Consider the following 20,439-nt stretch of genomic DNA (forward strand, 5'->3'; position numbering starts at 1 on the left):
CCGAGCTGCAGAACTGAGACCAGTCCCTCTGTCTTGCAGTAACTGACATTTTCTTGGTATTTTGTGTGTGTGTGTTTGCATTTGTCTTGAAAGCCCAGTGGGAAAGGGAAGCGTTTACCAGAAGTTTACTGCATTGTGAGTCGTCTTGGATGCTTCAATCTCTTCTCTAAGGTAAGGGGGGTGAGAGAGGGGATTGTGGTGTAGGCCAAGGGGGATCTGAAAGTTAAGTCAAAACCAAAAGAGTGGGGATCAGGGGAGCCGATGCTGAAGAAAGGGCCTGAAGTGGTGTAGGCAAGGCAACCACATGCTAATTCCAGAACGTAGTTCTGGACAGTTCGAGTCCAAAACAGTTAAAAGAAAAGTTAGATTGTCAGCTGTTGCCTTCTTCCTTCAGCAGAACTACCAGGACACCAGCACTGAGAGATTAAAAGGCTGAGTCCTGACTCTTGAGTGTGGTGGGGAGTTTGCAAATTGTAAGCTTTCCAGTGACCTCACTGAAGCTGGGTTTCTCTTGCTGAAGGAAATTAATGGTGTTCAGCTGCATCTTTTACCTTCTTCCTTATGACTCGAGGCTCCATGTCAGTGCTGGGTTAAGGAGAGACCATAGATGCTGGTGCACTTCATTCATGGTGTTATCTCCCTCCTCCCAGTTTACATGTTTTTGTCTTCATGCCTTTATTTCAGATCTTGGATGAGGTTGAGAAGAGACGGGGCATTTCCCCAGCTTTGGTGCAGCCTCTCATGAGGAGTGTTATGGAGGCACCTTTTCCAGCTTTGGGGCGGACGATTACAGTCAAAAACTTCTTGCCAGGCTCAGGAACAGAGGTAAAGACACCACCCTAGAAGGAGACTTAGGCCAATAAATGGTGCAGGACTGGTGACTAGAAGTTGTGACTGTGACATAGCACTGGGATCTTCAAGGACAGATTGTCTGGCAACTGTGTGGGGGAGCTAGGGAGAAAAATAGGGGACTGGAGGGGGTGGCATGGACACTTCAGTGACCTCAGAATCAAAAGGGAAATCATATGTTAAAAATGAATGGAAGGGCACAGCATTGCTGGCAAAATGAAACAGAGCATTGGCCCTCAGGCCAAGTGGTACGGACTGGCAGGCCCCATGCTGCCCAGTACATAACTTTGGACCTGCTCAAGGCCTCCCATACTTAACTTCCTGAAGGCAGGGTTCCTAGCATATGCCTCAGCATCCTTAATGCAGAGCCACTCTTTTTGTGTGACAGGGCACAGGTTTCTGGTCAAAAAGTAACTTGAAAGCACACAAGGCCCATGTTGCAGCCTCTCAAAATGGCATTTTCACAGCAGGGAGGTGAGGTTACGTGAAGCATCTCACACAGTGAGGGTTGTAAGAGTGCAGAGCTTTTGGGTGTAGCATTGAAGGACTGTGGGAGGGAGAAGGAAGCTAAATTGAACATAGTCTTGGCCATACTTCCTGTTGAGCATGCCTTGAATGTGACAGAGAGGGAAGTGAGTGAATTGATACAGGGTGTGAGGGCTTTCAGCATAGCACTGCATGATGGCGTTCTTCTCAACTGAACTGAAAACAGTCCAGACAAATTACTCTAGAGCACATGCATTCTTGGTTAAAAATCTGTAGAATCCCAGTGCTGTACCATCAGGCTGTGAGAATATTTTGGCTGTTTTGTTTCTAGGATCATTAATGTTCATTAATTATCTTGGTTGAATGCATAAACCCCACATTTACACAATGGGCAGATGACAGCATTGGGATGGGTTGCAGGTACTTTGGAGAGTAAGGGATTAAACTTCAAAGTGACCTTGCTAAATTGAAGGTTTGGACTGAAACTCAATGTGGACAAGAGCTGGGAAGGAGAAATGAGCAGTCTAATACAACGTGGAAGTAACTGAGTGAGCAGCAGTACTTCAGAAAAGGAGCTGGTATAGTGAGCTATAAAGTGAGCAGAGGTAACAGTATGGTATTGTTTAGACAAACTCCTGCATTGTTAAAGAAAGTGAAGGAATGAATAATAAATAAGAGGTTTTCTGCTTTCCAGCACTGGTGGAAATTTATTTAGAATATCATTTTCCAAAAAAATGCAAACAGTAGGAGAACACCCCAGAAAAGTAGTTCCACTTACTAAGTGGTTTACAAAATACAGGCAAAGCTTGAGAAAACTGTTTGCTTAATACAGAAAACAAAGAACAAAAGAGGACACATGATAACCTTTGAATATGCAAGAAGTTTCCTACAGAGAAGAAGGTGACCAGTTGTTCTGAGTGTATACTGTTGTAAGACAACAAGTAGTTGAATTAATTTGCCACTGACAGGTTTCAGCTTCAGGCTTGGTGTTGGTGAGGATAGTTCAGAACTGGAGTAATGTTCCTGTGGAATTTATGAAATGTGTGTTGGTGGAGGCTTTCAAGAACAATTTAGATGAGCAGCTGTCTAGGATAAGGAGTATGAAGCAAGAAGATGCTGTGACAGGAATTGGTAGATATGAACAAAGAAAAAAGCTCACAGACTGCTTTTCACTGTGACTGATATAAAAATGTATAGTCAGTAGGTTAGACATCCAGATTCTTGCAGTAAAATGAAAAACTAAATTGTAACTGTAAAAACAAAGAGTGCAGATTTGGAAGGCTTCATGCCAATCTGCTGCTCGAATGCCAGAAAGGCTGGAAACCACTTCCAGCTAGGCACAAACTAGTTTTCTTCCTTGTGAAGAGCTCCCTGTCCTCAGTCCATTGGGAAGAACTTGTGGTTGGTCTCATGCTGTGCCCATTGGAGTGGACTCTGGATTGTCTTTGTCTGGAAGAAGGATTTGTGGGAGGTCTTTGGAAAGACTCTGTTTGAGGGCTTAATGCTATGTGGTGCTTGCCAGCACAGTCACTAAGGCTTGTTAATGGTGAAAATACTTGTTGGGTCTTTGTTTGCCACAGTATGGGTGGACAGCAAGAGCAGACCTGTGGCCTTTTTCTCTCCAACAGGTCATTGAGCTGCGGCGGCCTCTTGACTCCAGGCTTGAGCATGTGGATTTCGAGTCCTTGTTCACATCCCTCAGTGTGCGGCATCTGAGCAGAGTCTTTGCCTCCCTGCTTCTGGAGAGGAGGGTGATCTTTATTGCAGACAAGCTCAGGTACCCTCTTGCATTTCCTTAAACAAAATGCTGCTTTGTTCCTTTTTTCCTTCTCTGCTCTTTGCTAACTTTGATCTGATATAAGTAGTGTTGTATGTCCCAGAAGTGGGGAACTCAGGTCATGCACCATCATTTCGTTTAGCAGCTTGCAAAAAAGTGTGCTGCTTCTTGTCCCCAAGGAGAACCAAATTCCCTTTCCTCCAGACCATTTCAGAGCAGATCACCAGTGCTAAGGAAGCAAAACCCCTTCTTTTGCTCCATGATGCTGCAGTGTTGCCCACTGAGCTATACTGGAGTTTGCAGGGATCAAGCCTTGGGCAGAGAACACTCTCACTTCTAGGTTCTTCTGTGGTGTCACAAAATCTCTTAAATCTTCAGCTTCTATTTTAATACTGTTTTCTGAATACTTTTTTCTTGTGTGGGATGAAAGTAAAGGATGCAGTGAGGGGGAATGAGACAGAGGACTTCCCCCTTCTATTTTGTATCTTTCAATTTGCTTCTTTTCTGTAAGTTTTCTTTTTTTTCGTTTGCTCTCCTAAGTCATGAAAATGGGCTCAGGTTTCTTTAAGATCTTGTGCAGCTGGTGGCTGGCAGCTCTCCAACCCTTGAAGCACTTGAGGATTCAGTGGGGAGAGTTCGCCAAGGCTGGGAAACGAAAAGCTGCCTGGATGAGTAATGACACTTCAGAGCATGCTCAAGTTTCAGGAGTGTACAATGCCCCCAAGCTGTCTGTTTTCACAACTTTCAGGCAGCAGGCTGCAGCTCTGGGACTGAGCGCTGGGGCAAAGAATGGGGAGGCCCCTTCTGCAGGAAAGTGAAGGGAAAAGTTCATGCTGCAGGGATCCGGGGCTCTCTGCAGGCAGAGCTCAGGCACTCTCATCACAGGAGTAGGAAGGCTGGAAAGAGGGGAGCTGTAGCATCCAGGCAGCACCACTCGCAGTTTTTGGCAACTGCCTTGGATCACAGAGGGGAAGATTTGCCTCTTTATAATCACTGATACATTATATGCATAGATACTTCATATTGTGGATACTTAAGCCACACATTTCATGCAGAGCATTCAAACTTGTACTGAAAATTAGAGAATTCATCCAAATGCTGTCTTTCTACTTGGTATATATGATTTATATGATAATTTAGGATGACAGGCTTTACCAGTAGAGACAGGGTTCTTAGGAATGAGTCCAGCCGCCCAGACCTGTAAAAGAGAGTGGGAAAGAGCTATAGAATCATAGTTTCTAGATTCTTTAAATATACCGTAAACAGCCCTCTTCTGTGAAAAGAAGAATTGTCACGTTTTAAAGATCCAGGGTCTGTCTGGCCACAGGGCTCAGATTCAAATATTTACTGTAGATTTGCCAGCTCTCTACAAGACTTTTAATATTGGATGTTTCTGAGAAGACACTGCTCTGAGCAGTTTCAGGAGAGTCTTCTTTTCCTGTTACAAAATATGAACTTTCTCTGACTCATTTTTGTGGAGAAAACACTTGAAAATGACCCCAAAGGACTGTGAAGGCCTGAAAAACAGAAAACTAAGGAAACAACCAACAAAAATAAGTATTTTAGTCCAGTCCAGTGACCTGAGTGCACTGGATTGGTGAGCCTTTCATAAGGTCAATAATCTCTCTTCTCCTCATTGGAAATTCCATGTTTTGCAAGCTGATAGTATTGTACCTACACAGTCTTCTGTCCAAATGATACTTTTCCTGGGACAGGACCACAGTGAACTCAAGGAATATTAAATGGTATTTAGCACTGAAAATTCCAATTTCAGAGGAAAGAAAAGAAACGTTTTTTGGCAATAGCTTATGAGAAGAAAGAAGAAAAAAACACGATAAAAGCAGCTGTTGGAAACTGCTCAGAGGTTAGGAATGCCGGAAATAATCCAGCTGAGATGGATTAAAGGGAGAGTACAGGTGACATGGTGAAAGATGCATAATGAATTGCTTTTATCATTCATCTTTGCAGTTCTTCCTGTGGGCCCTGTCCATAACTACCTGTATCTGTGTGTAAAGGTGTGTCTGGGTGTGAGTGACAGAGTTAATGCTGTGTGCAATTTAGTTACATCTTTTAATTTCTATAAAATGAGTCTGTGGGGAAAAGAAAGCCGAAAGGTCTCTTGCCAAATACTGTGTGAACTGTGAAATGTTTTCAAGCTGAGCCAAAAAATGTATCTAACAATTGTACAGCAAGTGAAATACTTTGTCTTTTCCATCTTTAGAATGAACATTGAGTGTTTTTTTGAAGACCTGTCAATCTGGAGCTTGGCAGCGGAAAAGGAAAGAATTTGGTTTATTAGTTTTTGGGTGGGTTCTTTTTCCCTCTGTTGCTGTGGAAACTGGAGTATACATTGCCTTGCAACCCAGGGAACAAACTTTGTTAAAACTGTGTTTGCCTGTGTAGTCTTCCCTTGCTTTTATTTGCTCCTGCACCGTAAACTTTAGTGCTGGGGCAGTGGAGGCCATGGCAAAGGTTAGGCATTGCAACAGGAGAATTGCTTTTGTTTCCAAGTGATGCTGCCTGGCATGCAGTTTGAGACACTGTAGACCAACGTTTTAGAAGGAATCTTCCAATAAAAGTGGCCTTATTTTACAAGGTACCTAGGGCTGGACAGTTTTTACTAGTCCAAGGGAGAGATGGGTCAGATTCAGAAGGCTTTTTATACCAGGAGAATTTACACAGGCTTAAAATCAAGGCATAGTTTTTCCAGATCTCCTCAAAAGCCTGTTGTGGATCTGACCAACTCAAGCAATTGCCTCTGTCCCTGCCAGAAACCACAGCTGTGTCAACAACACAAAGTGGTCATTGTTATCAAAGGCAGATCTGACAGAATTAGAGTAGACACTTTAAATGTGGTCATCCCCAGTTAAAGGTAATTAATCATCAAAAAGAAGCCTTTTCCATGCTCTACAAAAACAAATCTGGGACTGTGAATCCCAGCCTCCCAGGTTCTTCCTTTTTGTATTGTGGTTAGGAGAAGAAGAAATCCAAGCATGCAGTTCCTATCTCAGACAACAGTGTCGTTTCTTCAGAGCATCTTTAACTCTCGCTTCTTCACCTGCAGTAACCTGCCATGTCGATGGGAGGCAGTGATGGTCCCCACTGCCGGTGGAGCTTGGCATCTTCCCGTCAGGATTTGCAGCAGGGCCGTGCAAAGTAACGGGGCAATGTTTGGAAGCTCCTGTGCCTGTTAAATGTTGTAAAGCAGATCTGCGATCCATCATAAGTAAATCCAGATGTAACACAGTGTCAGAAATCCAAAGGTGTTTGTAAAATGAATCCTACTGTAGCAGAGCTTACAAAAAAAGACAAGAAAAACCCACGTATCAAACCATATTAAGTTGCCAATGCCAGCATATTTTCAACAGTTTAGTTAGTGCAGGGAGCAAAGAGCATTGAACCCCAAAAGGAAGGATTGATTCAATAATGTTTTTCAGAAATCGTGAAGTATCCTCAAAGAGGGATTCAGCTTGGTGAGTTTTTTAGCATAGTTGCTGGCCTTGGGAGCAGAAAGCTGTAAAGCCTGCAGTCAGTTTAAAGTTGGGAGGAAAACAACCAAACTGAGCAGCCAGTATGCTTCTTTAGAAGCTGCTGGAAGTTGACAAGGTGTCTTTTTGAGCATGTCAATCTAGCTTTCCCAGGAAAGGAAAAAGAGTTTCTATGTAGATGCAGCTGTTGTGTTCAGATCATGTATTGGCCACCCCTGTTTGAGGTGGCTACCAAGAAGCAGCAGCTTTATAGGGTGCTGTGTGGTAGGGTTTTGCATAGGATGCTGTGTGGCAGGAAGGCCTTTTGTTCGAGCAAGCAAATGTCACAAATTGCTGCAGTATCATTGTTCTGACCAAGGGTGTGTGCAGCCAGAGGGATCTGTGTGTCAGTCTGTATCCCAAATCAGCCCTTTAGGGAGGGATCTGACACAGTTCTTTGTGTACTTCAATACTTTTTAGCCTCTATATTAGAAGTATCTCAGTCTCTCCTGCAAGCTCCTGTGCAAGTTACATTAGACATGATCTGCACTAGGTAGTGGTGGCATCTGGAGTGCACCAAGCAAAACACATCATCCTGTGTCAGTATTATTGCAAAGCAGCAGTCGTTATTGTGGTTATGGTGCACGCATCCTGGGATGTCAGGGTTTCAGTAGGGACATGGGCTGTAGCTATCCAGAGGCATTGGTTGCCTGTTTGGTATATACTTACTGTTTTGAGAATGCATGAAACTGTTCTGGTGGTGTTGTGCATATCAACTGTGGTTGATTCTGTGCACATCTCATAGAAAGAGGCATACAGAACTTCAGTGGCCATATTCACCTTCTACACAGACAGGTACCTGCTGTGTTACAACTGTGATATAGTTTGGGGAGTCTGTCCCATTCGTGCAGGCTCAAGAGCATATAGTCACACAGATGGCATAAAAGGGAATTTATCCTGTTGGATTTTTTGCAAGGCTCTGTAGCCATGGTGTGAATCAGCAGTCCCTTAATGCTTGTTGCAGTGCTGTACACAAGAGGAAGGAGCTTAGGCTTGAGTCATTCCAAAGGACTGGAGCTCTGCTGGGCTCCTGGCAAGCTGCAGCTCCCCGAGACCATCTGCAGAACAAGTCTGACTGAATCAGGTGTGGAAGAAACACCTCAATGTTACTTCCTCTGTGTCCGTCTCTGAACTGCTGTGCTTTCAAAGGAATCTCGCAGACCTCAACCCTATCAGTATTGTTCTCTGAAAATGTCCTCAGTGAGAAATGTTTCAGAGCAGTGATCGCTAGAATTCATCCTGGAGGCGATGAGGCATTCACAGATGGAAGGGTGGAAGGGGAAGCTATCTTTACTTCCCACCGCATGATGCATCCAATTTCAGGCTTACACAGCTTGTCTGTGACTTCCACTAACTGGACCTCAGCCATCTTTCCTCCCACTCAACCTCTCACGTACCGTGTGTACTCACTGGGACTTGAGAGTAGGGTTGAGGGAAGAGCAAGCCACCATAAATATAGCAGGAGACAGCATGCCGTCATATCTTACCATGCCATAAATAACCTTGCACTTCAGCTGCTCACTGTTTTCTCTGTGGAGCTATCTGGAAACACAGAGATCTTTTTTCACTGGTTTTCAGGTCCTGTCTATAAAGTCCCATCTTTAGGCAGGAAAGCCGAGGATCTGCGACAGAGGTGAAACTTCCAACACTTCCACATTCAACCTCTCCTCAAAGAAAAGGAAGTCCAGGGGTGGTGGTCTAGAAGAGTAATGCCACAGTGCTGCAAAGAAGTGATGAAAGGAGTTATTTCAGCTTTCACCATGATGCTGCTGCTGTTACTATGCTGTTATCAGTCAGAAATTGTGGAGTGGAAAGCACGCTCTGCAGTAATAGAGGGGAAGAGGAACCCCTGGTTTTGAATCTGCTAATGTTGCCTGAAATGTGCGGGTGTGCAAGTAGCTCAGGCTCAAAGGAGGCAGTTTTTAAAGTATCTCATTAACTTGGAGTGCACTTGAAAGATGGCACATTCACTTTGTTGCAGTTCAAGATTAGCTTGTATGAAAGGTACAAGACAAGCGATCTACTCTGGTATTGTTCCCATGCTTTTTCTGTGTGGGTTTTCTTGTGTTTGAGGGTTTTTTTTTAATGTTCCTGTTTGTTACTAGCTCTGTGTCTTCTCATTATTTTCATTTTGTTTCTCTCTGAATCTGCCTTCCATGTGTGGTAGACACAGCAAGACATGGGCTTGCTGAGGAGGGCAGGCTCTGCTTGAGAGCAGTGACAGAGGGGCAGGAAGGAATGTGGAGAAGGAAGGAGGTGCTCTATGACCTTTCTAAACAAATATGTGGAACTGAGGGGGGTTTCCCCATTTAAAGGTGTAAAGCTACCAGTCTGTTGACACAGCATTTGCAGGGTCCTCCTCTCTTTTATATAGTATCTCCTTAAGAGACAAGCCTCTGGGAGTGCAGGGAGGGAAAACTGTCCCCATCTTGAGAGACTTTCTCAGCACACAAGTCCCAGGTGTTCCTCCCCAGGGCCTGTTTCCTGCCTGTTGCAGTCCTAGATAATATTTACTCATCTCTAAAAAAATCATGTGTTTAATGATGTTTACTGCCAGATTACTTCATATGGTCACACTGACATCCCAACAACCAGTTGTGTTCTGATAACTGAACTTACCTGATGAAAGCCAGCCAGCTGTAGCCCAGCCAGACCACTCTGCTCAGCATGTGTTAGTGTTGCAGCACAGGGATTCAAATCTACCAGGCTTAGCTGGGGTGAGGGAAAGCAGGCTCCACTTTCCAGAGTGAGCTCGAGCCCACACCCATCAAACCACTTCCCTCTCCAGTCAGCAATAAACTGCCAGATCTGGGTTGCTGAGTGTAAATTCCCCCATGGAGTTCAACAGGAGCCAGCTGGGCATCCAGCTGCACCAGCCTCCTTCCCCTCCTCCAGCCTTCAGAGACCTGGATGCTAGTAAAACAAAATGATGTTATATACAGGGTTTATAGTGGCAAGCCTTCCCCCTCCCTTGACACATACAAATGTTTCCAGACCCAGAACAGATGAGTAACTGGTACCCTGCAGCAGGCTCGGCCATCTCTGACTGCAGACCCTGCCTGCCTCCTGCTAGAGAGCTGATGGGGTTTCTGGACAGACCCCCTTGGAATTTGTCAGCAAAAGGACTTTTGGCTGAGCTGCTGGTGGCATTTGAAGAGGAAGAAGGAAGTTCCTATGAGCCATGGGGCAGCTTCCTCCAAGAGCTAGCCGTGTGCTCCCTTCCTGCACTTTCACTCTCCCATGGTTCTGAAGAGTCTTGGCAGTCTCCTAAAGCTGTGGGGTGCCTGGCTAGCCTCAGCTGGAGACCGCTCCTTCCTCCTTTCCCCGTGCTATGGCTTGACTGCTAGGAGCTATCGTATGATTCGAACTAATAGAAATTCATGCCATTGGCATGCAATTACTCCTGCTAAGGGCTGCCCAGAAGCAAACCGTGTATGCTGCACAGATAGAAACCCAAGGGGCAGGGCTGGACCATGACTGGAACAATCTGCAGGAGCACCTCCAGGGGACCTTGCAGCTGTAGATTGTGCCAAGGGCTTTGCCAGAGCATCCAGGCAAGCTGTCAAGCTACGCTGACAAGAGTATGGCCAAGCAGGTACATGGGCCACAGTACAGCCCAGTAGGTAGCTGTTGTAGTGGTGGGGCTGTCTTCTGTATGCCCATGGCTGTGTGATGTCTATGCTGGACGATATAGCCCCTGTACATTCAGACCCGTGGCTTTCTCATGGAACCTGAAATGCTGTGGGAGAATAAAATTCTCTAATGAAAGCCAGTGCTGTGGATGACCCCACATCTGTCTAGTCTTTCCCATCAGGGTACTGGAACAGCCGATGCTGGATTCAGTGGGACCTGTTTTGTTGTCCAAAAAGCAGGTTCATGCCTGGTGTGCAGTAAACCAACTCCACACGCTCAAGAGAGATACTGTGTGTGTTGAGGCCTGGCTGGTTGGTAGACTGTTCCACAAATCAAGCACAACAGTGCCGGTTCCTTCATTGCATTTATACACAAAAGATACAAGGTAATGCACTCCCAGTTACATATAATTAGAGCAATCTATGTCTAATATACATTTGATATTTGCTCATTCCTTCTAATCACTATGCATGCTCAGAGGAGGGGTCTTCACCTTGACTGGGCACTCTGACCTGTGGGTGTGATTATTAGTATTACAATGAAGGCAGCTGATTTCAGGACACATTAAGTTTCTTTCATTGCCAAGCCAGTTAATCAAATGGTCACTTTGCCAAGCTGTCACATAACTTATCATTGGTATAATCAATCCTGGATATTCTCCTTGGATCTTTTAAACAGAACCAAGTCTTGGTTTTACTCACAAATTCCTTATTGTTACTGATGGTCATCTTGACCCATGTGCAACAATACCTATGACTACCATCGACACTTGTACAATATATTGTATCAATCTCTTGTCACATGTATGTGGGCTAGGTTAGGAAAGCTAAAGCTCTAACAGAATTGAATCCAGCCAAGGATATTAAGGCCAATGGGAAAAACTTCTGTAGGTAAATTAGAAATGAAAGGAAGACAAGGGAAAATGTGGGACCCTTCTGGAAGGAAATGGGAGATGTGGTCACCTGGGACATGGAAAAGGATGAGGTACTCAATGAATATTTTGCCTTGGTCTTCACCAGCAAATGCTCCAGCCACACCACTCAAGCCACAGAAAGCAAAGGCAGGGACTGGGAGAATGCAGAACCGCCTGCTGTAGGAGAACATCAGGTTCAAGAGCGTCTAAGGAACTTGAAGGTGCACGAGTCCATGGGACCTGACAAGATGCATCCATGGCAAGGCATTTGACACTGCCCTGCATGGGATCCTTGTCTCTAAACTGGGGAGGCATGAATTTGACAGATTCACCGCTCGACAGATAAGAAATTGGCTAGATGGTTGCATGGCTCCATATCCAAATGGAAATCGGTGATGAGTGATGTTCCTCAGGGGTGGGCACTGGGACCAGTGCTGTTCAGCATCTTTGCTGGCAACGTGAACAGTGGGAATGATGCACCCTCAGCAAGTTTGCTGATGACAGAAGTTGTGTGGTTCAGTTGACACGCTGGAGGGAAGGGATGGGATCCACAGGGATCTGGACACGCTTGAGAGGTGGCCAGTGCCAACCTTATGAAGTTCAAGCTAAGTGCAAGGTCCTACACCTGGGTCAGGGCAGTCCCAGGCACAGCTACAGGTTGGACAAAGAAGAGATTCAGAGCAGCCCTGTGGAGGAGGGCTTGGGGGTGTTGGTGGATGAGAGAATGAACATGAGCCAGCAGTGTGCGCTCACAGTCCAGAAAGCCAAGCGTATCCTGGGCTGCATCAAAAGGAGTGTGACCAGCAGGTTGAAGGAGGTGATCCTTTGCTCTGCTCTTGTGAGTGTTGTGTTCAGCTCTGGGGTCCCAACACAAGATTGATGTGGATCTGCTCAAGCGATTCCAGACGAGGCCATGAAGATGATCAGAGGGCTGGAGCACCTCTCCTGTGGAGACAGGCTGAGAGAGTCAGGCTTGTTCAGCCTGGAGAAGAAGAGGCTCTTAGGAGAACTTAGAGCAGCTTCCAGTACCTAAGCAGCCTACAAGAAATCTGGAGAGGGACTTTTTACAAGGGCCTGTAGGGACAGAACAAGGAGGAATGGCTTTAAACTGACAGCGGGGAGATTTAGATTAGATATTAAGAAGAAAAGGACATGGAACTGTTAGAACAAGTCCGGAGGAGGGCCATGAGGAGGATGATCAGGGGACTGAAGCACTCCCCATATGAAGATAGGCTGAGAAAGCTGTGGCTGTTCAGCCTGGAGAAGAGAAGGCTGCGTGGAGACCTCATAGCAGCCTTCCAGTATCTGAAGGGGGCCTATAAGGGTGCTGGGGAGGAGCTATTCATTAGGGACTGTAGTGATAGGACAAGGGGTAACAGGTTAAAACTTAAACAGGGGAAGTTTAGGTTGGATATAAGGAAGAAGTTCTTTACTGTGAGGGTGGTGAGGCTCTAGAATGGGTTGCCCAGGGAGGTTGTGAATGCTCCTTCCCTGGCAGTGTTCGAGGCCAGGTTGGACAGAGCCTTGGGTGATATGGTTTAGTGTGAGGTGTCCCTGCCCATGGCAGGGGGGTTGGAACTAGATGATCTTAAGGTCCTTTCCAACCCTAACTATTCTATGATTCTGTGAAATTCTTCCCTGTGAGGGTGCTGAGGCACTGGCACAGGTTGCCCAGAGAAGCTGTGGCTGCCCCATCCCTGGCAGTGTTCAAGGCCAGGTTGGACGGGGCTTTGATCAACCTGGTCTAGTGGAAAGTGTTCCTGTCCACAGCAAGGGGGTGGAACTGGATGCTCTTTAAAATCCGTTCTAACCCGAACCATTCTATGCTCTTTCCTAACCTGGGCTCCTATTTCAAGTCATTGCGCCTGCAGCTGGTGTCAGAAATCTGGGAAAGCCCTTAATAATTGCAGAGATCAATCAGGGAACAAGTGAAAGAGCCCTGACTTCTAGGATGTCACTTATCTCCTGACTGATTAGCCATTGTGCTTGGTTGTGTTTCATTTTCCAGCACTCTTTCCAAGTGTTGTCATGCCACAGTGGCACTACTGTACCCCTTCACCTGGCAACACACGTACATCCCTGTGCTGCCACCTTCCATGATCGACATCGTGTGCTCGCCCACCCCCTTTCTCATCGGCCTGCTCTCCAGCTCTCTGCCCCGCCTGAAGGAGCTCCCAGTGGAGGAGGTGAGCCTTGCTTTTGGTTGCTTCCAGTGGGCTGAGTTGTTTTCTCTCCCAGAAAGGCTGCTGCTTTTGAGAGTCTGCCTTGCAGCATGAAGAGGATGATTCATTCTCCAACTCCTGTGAGCATGGGGTGAGGGAGGAGGTGGATGGCCCATGGGGAGGTGGGGGTCTGCACCCTCCTTGTCCACAGTTTGGGAAGCGGGGGGCTGGGATCTCCCACCAAGGGGCTGCTGTGGGGAGGAGATGATTTGATTACAGTTTCTGTTGTTTCTGCAAAGTGCTGTCTAGGGGATGAGCACAAAGTCTGCCAGGCTTGAAGTATGATTGCTACAAATTGGCCAGGGTAGCTGCCCCTCTCATTAACACAGGTGCCTAATGAACCAGTAAGTAATTAAGAACCAGATTCATGGTGCACAAGGTGGTGCACTCAGAAAGGCTGAATGTAGTCAAGGAGGCATTTCCCTCCCAGCCCACCCAGGGGACAGCGGTTAAGCGCATGGGGACAAAAGATGGAGCTCAGACCCCAATGTGGGGTTGAGGAGCGGTGGCCTGGCTTGAAGGATAGCCTCCTGCTGTCCAAGCTGTGCTGCACTGTGTGGCAGCATTGCTGGAAAGCTACAGCAAGGGCTGCTTTCTTAAGCTGACTGCTCCTTCAGCTGTGGTGGTGGGGAGAGGACAGGACTGAAGCATTTCCTCCAGGGCACTTACAGAGTAAGATAAACTCTGATGATGGAAATAATGACTTTCTTTTTTTTATTCTTACTCTTCCATTCTTAGGTCCTTGTTGTTGACCTTGTAAATAACCGGTTTCTGAGACAGGTGAGCAGAGCTATATTGTATCCTTCATTTTCTCTCCCCTTTTTCCACCGCACTTCACCTCCATCTGTGTTGACTGGCCTGCAAGGATGGATGGATTGCTTACTCCCCTCACAAACTGATGCAGCATTTGTGGTTGGCAGCATTATAGGGGTTGCTATGTGATGTCAGCATCCCAAACCACAGCTGTTGAGGGCCAAATCATTGTGCATTCTCTCTCTGTTTTAAGAGGGGAAACAGTGGCACTTGAGCACTGTGGGTCCTTAAGTGGCATATTGTAAGGCTGAGGGCAGAGCTGGAAAGCCTCAGCTCAGCACTGTCTGCTAGGAAGAAGCACAGGCTCTTCCAGCCTGTGTCTGTCAGTCCATCTCCTATCGCATCCCCAGCCCTGAGGGGGGAATAGAGCCATGATGAGTTCTTCAAATCCTTCCTGCCCAAGGAGTTTGTGGTTCCTCACTCCAGTCTAGATGGGTCATAAGAAGGAAGCTGGTACATGAGAGCCTGTATTTTGCTCTCATGATGAGATTAACTGCTGATTTTTACTTCCCTCTATTGCGGAGAGGAGTAGGATATTGAAGGGAAGAGAACAGATGAGTGAACATAATCCTGGCCTGGGAAGCTATTTTTGCCTCAGACCTCTTTGGCAGATCGCTGAGCAGTGCTGGCTGCAATGAATCACATAATCATAGAATCAACTGCGTTGGAAAAAACCTTTAAGATCATCAAGTCCAACCTTTATCCCAGGACTGCCAAGACCACCACTAAACCATGTCACTGAGGGGCTCATCTACACAGTTTTTGAACAGTTCCAGGGACAGGGATTCCACCAGTGCCCTGGGCAGCCTGTGCCAATGCCTCATCACCCTTTCGGTGAAGACATTTTTCCTAATATCCAGTCTAAATCTCCTCTGGCACAGCTGGAGGTTTGTTTCTTCTTGTCCTCTTGGTCCCGTGAGTAGGATGGGATGAGTGCACCTCCTGCTGCAGTGAGTAGGATGTAGTGCAGGCCACTCCTTTGGTGCAGTTCTCGCTTGCCAGCTGCCTTAGCTGCAGGGATATGCTTCACCTCGCACCTCGCTTTTGGAGGTTTAAGGTAAACCAGGCTGTCTCAGCCAGGGCTGTCAGGAGCTGGCACACAGTCACAGGCAGTTCCTTGGCTCTTTGCTCTACGGGAACTCGCCTCAGTACCAGGATCGATGCAGAGCAGAGCTGAGCAGGGGGTTGTGCTCACCTGGCTGCACGCCAGCATTGTTCAGATACATCCTCTTTGTGGTGGTGCGAGTGCTCACAAGTGGGTGGTGAGGCCATGGGAGAGCCCTGCCTGGTAGCCTTTTGGGTTGGACATCTGAAATTCCTTCAGAATAGAGGAATATTTGGGAAAAGACACCCCCTTTCTCCTTCCTTTTGTGCTTCTTGATGGTGCTGCACCGGGATGTGCTGGGAATGTGCCAAGCATACTATACTACACCTTCTCCCTCTCACAGTTCGTTTTTAGTGCTCCCCCTGCCGTGCTGGGGACAGGATAGGAGCTGGGAGGAGAAGGGCAGGGGCCAGCTGTGTCCCGGCCCCAGGCCCTAAGGAGGTGGCTCTGTCTTACAGATGGAAGATGAGGACTCCATCCTGCCCCGCAAGCTGCAGGCTGCCCTAGAGCACATTTTGGAGCAGAGAAACGAGCTGGCGAGCGACAAGGAGGAAGGCCCTGTCAATGGCAAGCAGGGTAAAGCACAGTGCCTCTCAGCTTTAAACCACATCTTTTCCTTCTCCTTTTTCTCCTGTCTCTTCTTAGGGGAGAACTAGGCTTGTACTGATTTTCACACCACAGAAATTGGACGTAGGTCAGGAGTTTGGTTGAAGCTGTATTAAATATTCCATTGCACTGGGGACCATTCTGTCTGTGAGGGGAGAAGCAGTACTTGCCCCTTTCCAGCTCTGTCCAACCTCCCTGTACTCTTGTGTGTGAGGTGGGGAGGGTGGTGGTCCCACAGGCCTCTCTCTGCTGCTGACCCTGCGAGTGATGCAGGCTCCCTGAGGGAACAGTCCACCTGCAGAGCTGCAGGTGACTGACCAAAGGGACATCCTGTGCCATGTAGCATTATGCTACATGTTGAACATTTAAAGCTGGGGGAAGAAGAAGGAAGGGGGACATTCAGAGTGGTGGCGCTTGTCTTCCCAAGTAACTGTTATGCGTGACAGAGCTCTGCTTTTCTGGGGGTGGCTAAATACCTTCCTGCCCATGGGAAGTGATGAATGAATTCCTTGCCTTGCTCTGCTTGTGTGCGCAGCTTTTGCTTTACCTGTTGAACTGTCTCTATCTCAACCCACAGATTTTATCACTTTTCTCATTCTCTCCCCATCCCACTGGAGAGAGTGAGAACCAAGAGAAAACTTAGTGGTTTTCAAAGCAGCAGCAGCCGGTCCTCTTTGTAGGATGCTACCTCTCTTGAGCAGCTTTTTCTGCTCAGGCTGGATCTGAAAAAAGCAACGGAGTTTGTACCCAGAGCTATTCTTAGCACGCCCTTACAGCAGTGTCCTCACCACTGCCTCTTTGTTTTCTCCTTAGAGACCAGCCCTTTGAATGAGGTGGTGTCCGAGGCTTTTGTCCGTTTCTTTGTGGAGATTGTGGGCCACTACTCCCTCTTCCTGACCCCCTCTGAAAGAGAAGAGCGGACCCTGCAGCGCGAGGCTTTCCGCAAGTCCGTCTCCTCCAAGAGCCTTCGACGCTTCCTGGAGGTCTTCATGGAGACGCAGATGTTTGGGGGCTTCATTCAGGAGCGGGAGCTGCGGAAGCAGGGGGTCAGAGGTGAGGGGCTCTGCCTGGGCTCTGCTGTTGTGGAAACTCTGCTGTTGCTCCTGTGAGAGCTGGCAGATGCTCACCAGCTGCCAGCTCCATCTCCAGCAGCGTGGCTGTAGGCTGCAGTGTCTGTACAGGGACACCGGAAGGGAGGTGGTAGGGAAATGCTTGTGCAGGCTGATGGTTCATTCTGACACCCCAGCGTGGCCTTCGAGAAGTCACTTGGGGATTTTTTTGTCTCTGTTTCCTTATCTTCCCAAAAGGGAGCGTCACCCCAAAGGAGCACAGTGAGATATAGTGTTTGCACAGTGCATGTGAACCAGCTGTTGGAGAACAGGATTTTTCTGTGTGTGATCTGATAAGTTTCTTCTTGGGGTTACAGGCATACTTAACCACTGAAATAAGGGACATAAGCAGTATCCTCCATATGTGTGCCTCTTCCATTCAACACTGAATTCCCACCAGTACCATCACAGAAGGGTTACACTGTTGGAATGACATTTATTCTTGCAGTTCCTTATGTCCCCTTCACATGTCTAGAGGAAGAATGGGTTGGATTGGTTGTGATGTCTTGGCTAGCAGAAAATGTGAATGCTTCTGTCCTTCGAAGAGCTGCTTCTGTTTAACTCCTGGTAAACCACACTCCTAAGGACTCTATTGGCAGCTCATCCTAGCGTCTCATCCCTGCTGCTGCTTGGTGCTGGCTTAGCAGTTTCCATCCAAGCACTAATAAGCAGTGGACACTTGAATAGGTGGCTGAGTAAAAGAGGTTTTGCAGCATGGTAAATCCTGTGTGATGATTCCCCAGATGACCTCACTCTCTGGACTTAGCTGTGTCTGTGCCAGAATGAACAGAGTTTTAATGCAAGGTACAAAAGGAGCAGGTGGACCAAAGCTCCTGTCCCAGATCTGGGCTCAGCTGGTGGAGGAGGTGGGGTGAGTCATTCCCTTTCGTATTTGTTGGAGAGAGAAGGCCACACACAAAAATGCTCAGAGGCCTGGAGCCTCTCCTAGGGAGACAGGGCTTGTTCAGCTCCTAGGGAGAGCTGGGCTTGTTCAGCCTGGAGAAGAAGAGGCTTAAGGGAGACCTTAGAGCAGCTTCCAGTACCTAAAGGGGCCACAGGAAACCTGAAGAGGAACTTTTTACAAGGGCATGTAGTGATAGGAGAAGGGGAAATGGCTTTAAACTAGAAGAGGGTAGATATAGATTAGATATAAGGAAGAAATTCTTCACTGTGAGGGTGAAGATAACCTGCCACAAGTTGTCCAGAAAAGCTGTGGCTGCCCCATCCCTGGCAGTGTTCAAGGCCAGGTTAGATGGGGCTTTGAGCAACCTGGTCTGCGGGAAGGTGTCCTTGCCCATGGCAGGGTGGTTGGAACTAAATGATTTTTAAGATCCCTTCCAACCCAAACCATTCTGTGATTCCGTGTGCAATATTGTATTGGTAAGCTGGGACAGTGTTCTTTCAGCTGAGCATTCTTGCTTTTATTTATAGGGAAGCAAAATAGATGTTGACTTCTTCTTTCTGCAGGTCTGTTTGAGGTACGGGCTCAGGAGTACCTGGAAACACTTCCCAGTGGGGAGCAGAGTGGAGTCAATAAGTTCCTGAAAGGCCTAGGTAAGAACCAGCAAAACCCTTCGCTTCTCAGGAGTCTTGGGCTTCTTGATGTATCAGATTTAGCAGCAGAGATGCTGCCAAAGGGTGGCAGGGCTCCGCTAGTGACTGTATGTGGCTTCCTGCAGAGCAGCAGTGCTCTGAGCCTTGAGTGATCAGGGCCCAGCCACGTACCCCTGCTCTGGGAGGCTGTTGGCTCTGCCCCCTGAGCTGCTGCTTGTCTGGAAGCTGGTGGAAAACCAAAGATTGGGCCAGGAGCTACACCTGTGTCTTTCAAAGGAAATAGGTGGATCTGAGGAGACAATAGATCAACCAGTGACTTGGGGATGGCAGATGCAGGTCAGATGGTGATGGTTGGGAATGACGCTTGTTTTGCCTGTCTCTGATGGGAGTCCATTTTCCTTTCTTAATCTCTCCAGGTAGCAAAATGAAATTCCTCCACAAAAAGTAAGCACATCCTCATTCCACAGAAGAGAATGGCTTTACCATTTAACAGCAATACATCAGACTATTATCAACCGTTCCCATTCAGCCTGCTCCCAGGAACCAGCAGCCTTGGGCGAGCTGACTGCAGCTGGGTTGTGCTCACACAGACATGTGGTGCCACAGGAAGGTTTGATGGCTGTGGGGCTTCTGGGACAGGTTTCTGGATATCTACAGTACGATGCACTGGACCAAGTACTCTCTCTGAACTCTGCACTAGCACGTTGCAGGCATCCCAACGGATTGGATCTCTTAGCTAGTCAATTCTTTGGTTTATTGTATTTTTCTATTTATATTGGGGTTAGAACAACTATTAACCGATGACTCTTGTCCTGCCTCCTCTCTGCTTGGTGCTGCAGGAGGCCAAAGCGGGATTCCCATGGGACTGAGCAGGCAAAGCTCAAGCACTGAGGAGGGGAGAAACAGTTGTATGGAAATAGGTCTCTGCAAAGTGATGGCTGCAGGGATGATGTGGACTGACCAACAGGAGCTTCCAAGCAAGGGAGAAGGGTGGGAGAGAACCACTAAACCTACTGAGGACACGATGAGCCAGCCAGCTCCCTGGAGACCTGTGCCAGGGGGTTCTGGCACAAGGATAGATCTTTCCTTATGCAGTGTAATTAAAAGCAAGTGGTGTAAAAGGTGTGCGGACCCTTGGGTGCCTTGGGGGAGGGGTTGACATGTGTCTGCCCACCAGCCCACCCACCCAGTGCTGAGGATGAGCTGGAGAGGACATCTAGCAGCTGAGCTTTCAGTTTGGCCAAGCCCTCTGCTTCACCATGGGCCTCATTCCCTTGCCTGGCCACTTGCAGGGGGAGCCCAAAGTGGAACTCACCCACAGGTGAGTTTCTGAAGGTCAAATGGGCTCTCCTTTCCCAACTGGGGTGTTGATGTCAGGGAGCATGGTAGGAAGCATACAATGGGAGAGTGCCTGCTGCTGCCTTCTGTGCTTCTGGTTGGGCAGGAGGTCGGACTGCCTGCTCACCTCTCCTCTGTCTTTTTCAGTCAGAAGTGTTAGGGGAGGCATGTGGAGGTCAAGGTGGGGTGAGGGCTCTTTTCTAACTTGTACAAAAGCTGTTTCTCTTGCACTGCTTGTGAGGGCAGTCAAGAGCAGCTGGAGCATCCTTTGGTCTCTTCTGCTCTTTGGAGGGGAAGGCAGAGGGCAAGTCTGCTATAGCCTGAAGGGAAATCTCTTCCCCAGTTATGTGTGCAGGTACCTTGGCTGTGGGCACTTGTGTTACACTGGGCTACAGGGGGCTGCCAGAGGGTTTGTAAATGGTCCGTGTGCCACTGGGGGCAGTGGGCTTTCCCAGGCGAGAGGGCTGTGTTGACCAGCAGTGGGTTTCAGAGGAGCTTACCTCCACT

General features: G+C 47.7%; 1 protein-coding gene across 2 annotated transcripts in view; it reads left to right on the forward strand.

Annotated features, from left to right (window-relative positions):
- The window catches only part of DENND2A (DENN domain containing 2A), a 61,916-nt gene extending 42,201 nt beyond the window's left edge, over positions 1–19,715 (forward strand). Inside the window, exons 12-20 of one of the 2 annotated variants that reach the window (XM_061444923.1) lie at positions 94–171; positions 685–825; positions 2,964–3,112; positions 13,194–13,371; positions 14,146–14,187; positions 15,784–15,901; positions 16,745–16,984; positions 18,508–18,594; positions 19,011–19,715. In XM_061444923.1, the coding sequence (XP_061300907.1) occupies positions 94–171; positions 685–825; positions 2,964–3,112; positions 13,194–13,371; positions 14,146–14,187; positions 15,784–15,901; positions 16,745–16,984; positions 18,508–18,594; positions 19,011–19,042 (1,065 nt within the window). In that variant the 3' untranslated portion in view covers positions 19,043–19,715. Of the gene's footprint in view, positions 1–93; positions 172–684; positions 826–2,963; positions 3,113–13,193; positions 13,372–14,145; positions 14,188–15,783; positions 16,016–16,744; positions 16,985–18,507; positions 18,595–19,010 lie in introns of those variants that run through there. The other variant, XM_061444924.1, reaches the window with a different exon arrangement.
- Positions 19,716–20,439: the final 724 nt, after the last annotated feature.

This window comes from Pezoporus flaviventris, unplaced genomic scaffold, assembly GCF_033815535.1.
Source record: "Pezoporus flaviventris isolate CSIRO_AGI_PZ_B2104156 unplaced genomic scaffold, CSIRO_AGI_Pfla_v1 ptg000002l, whole genome shotgun sequence".
Taxonomy (NCBI): domain Eukaryota; kingdom Metazoa; phylum Chordata; class Aves; order Psittaciformes; family Psittacidae; genus Pezoporus; species Pezoporus flaviventris.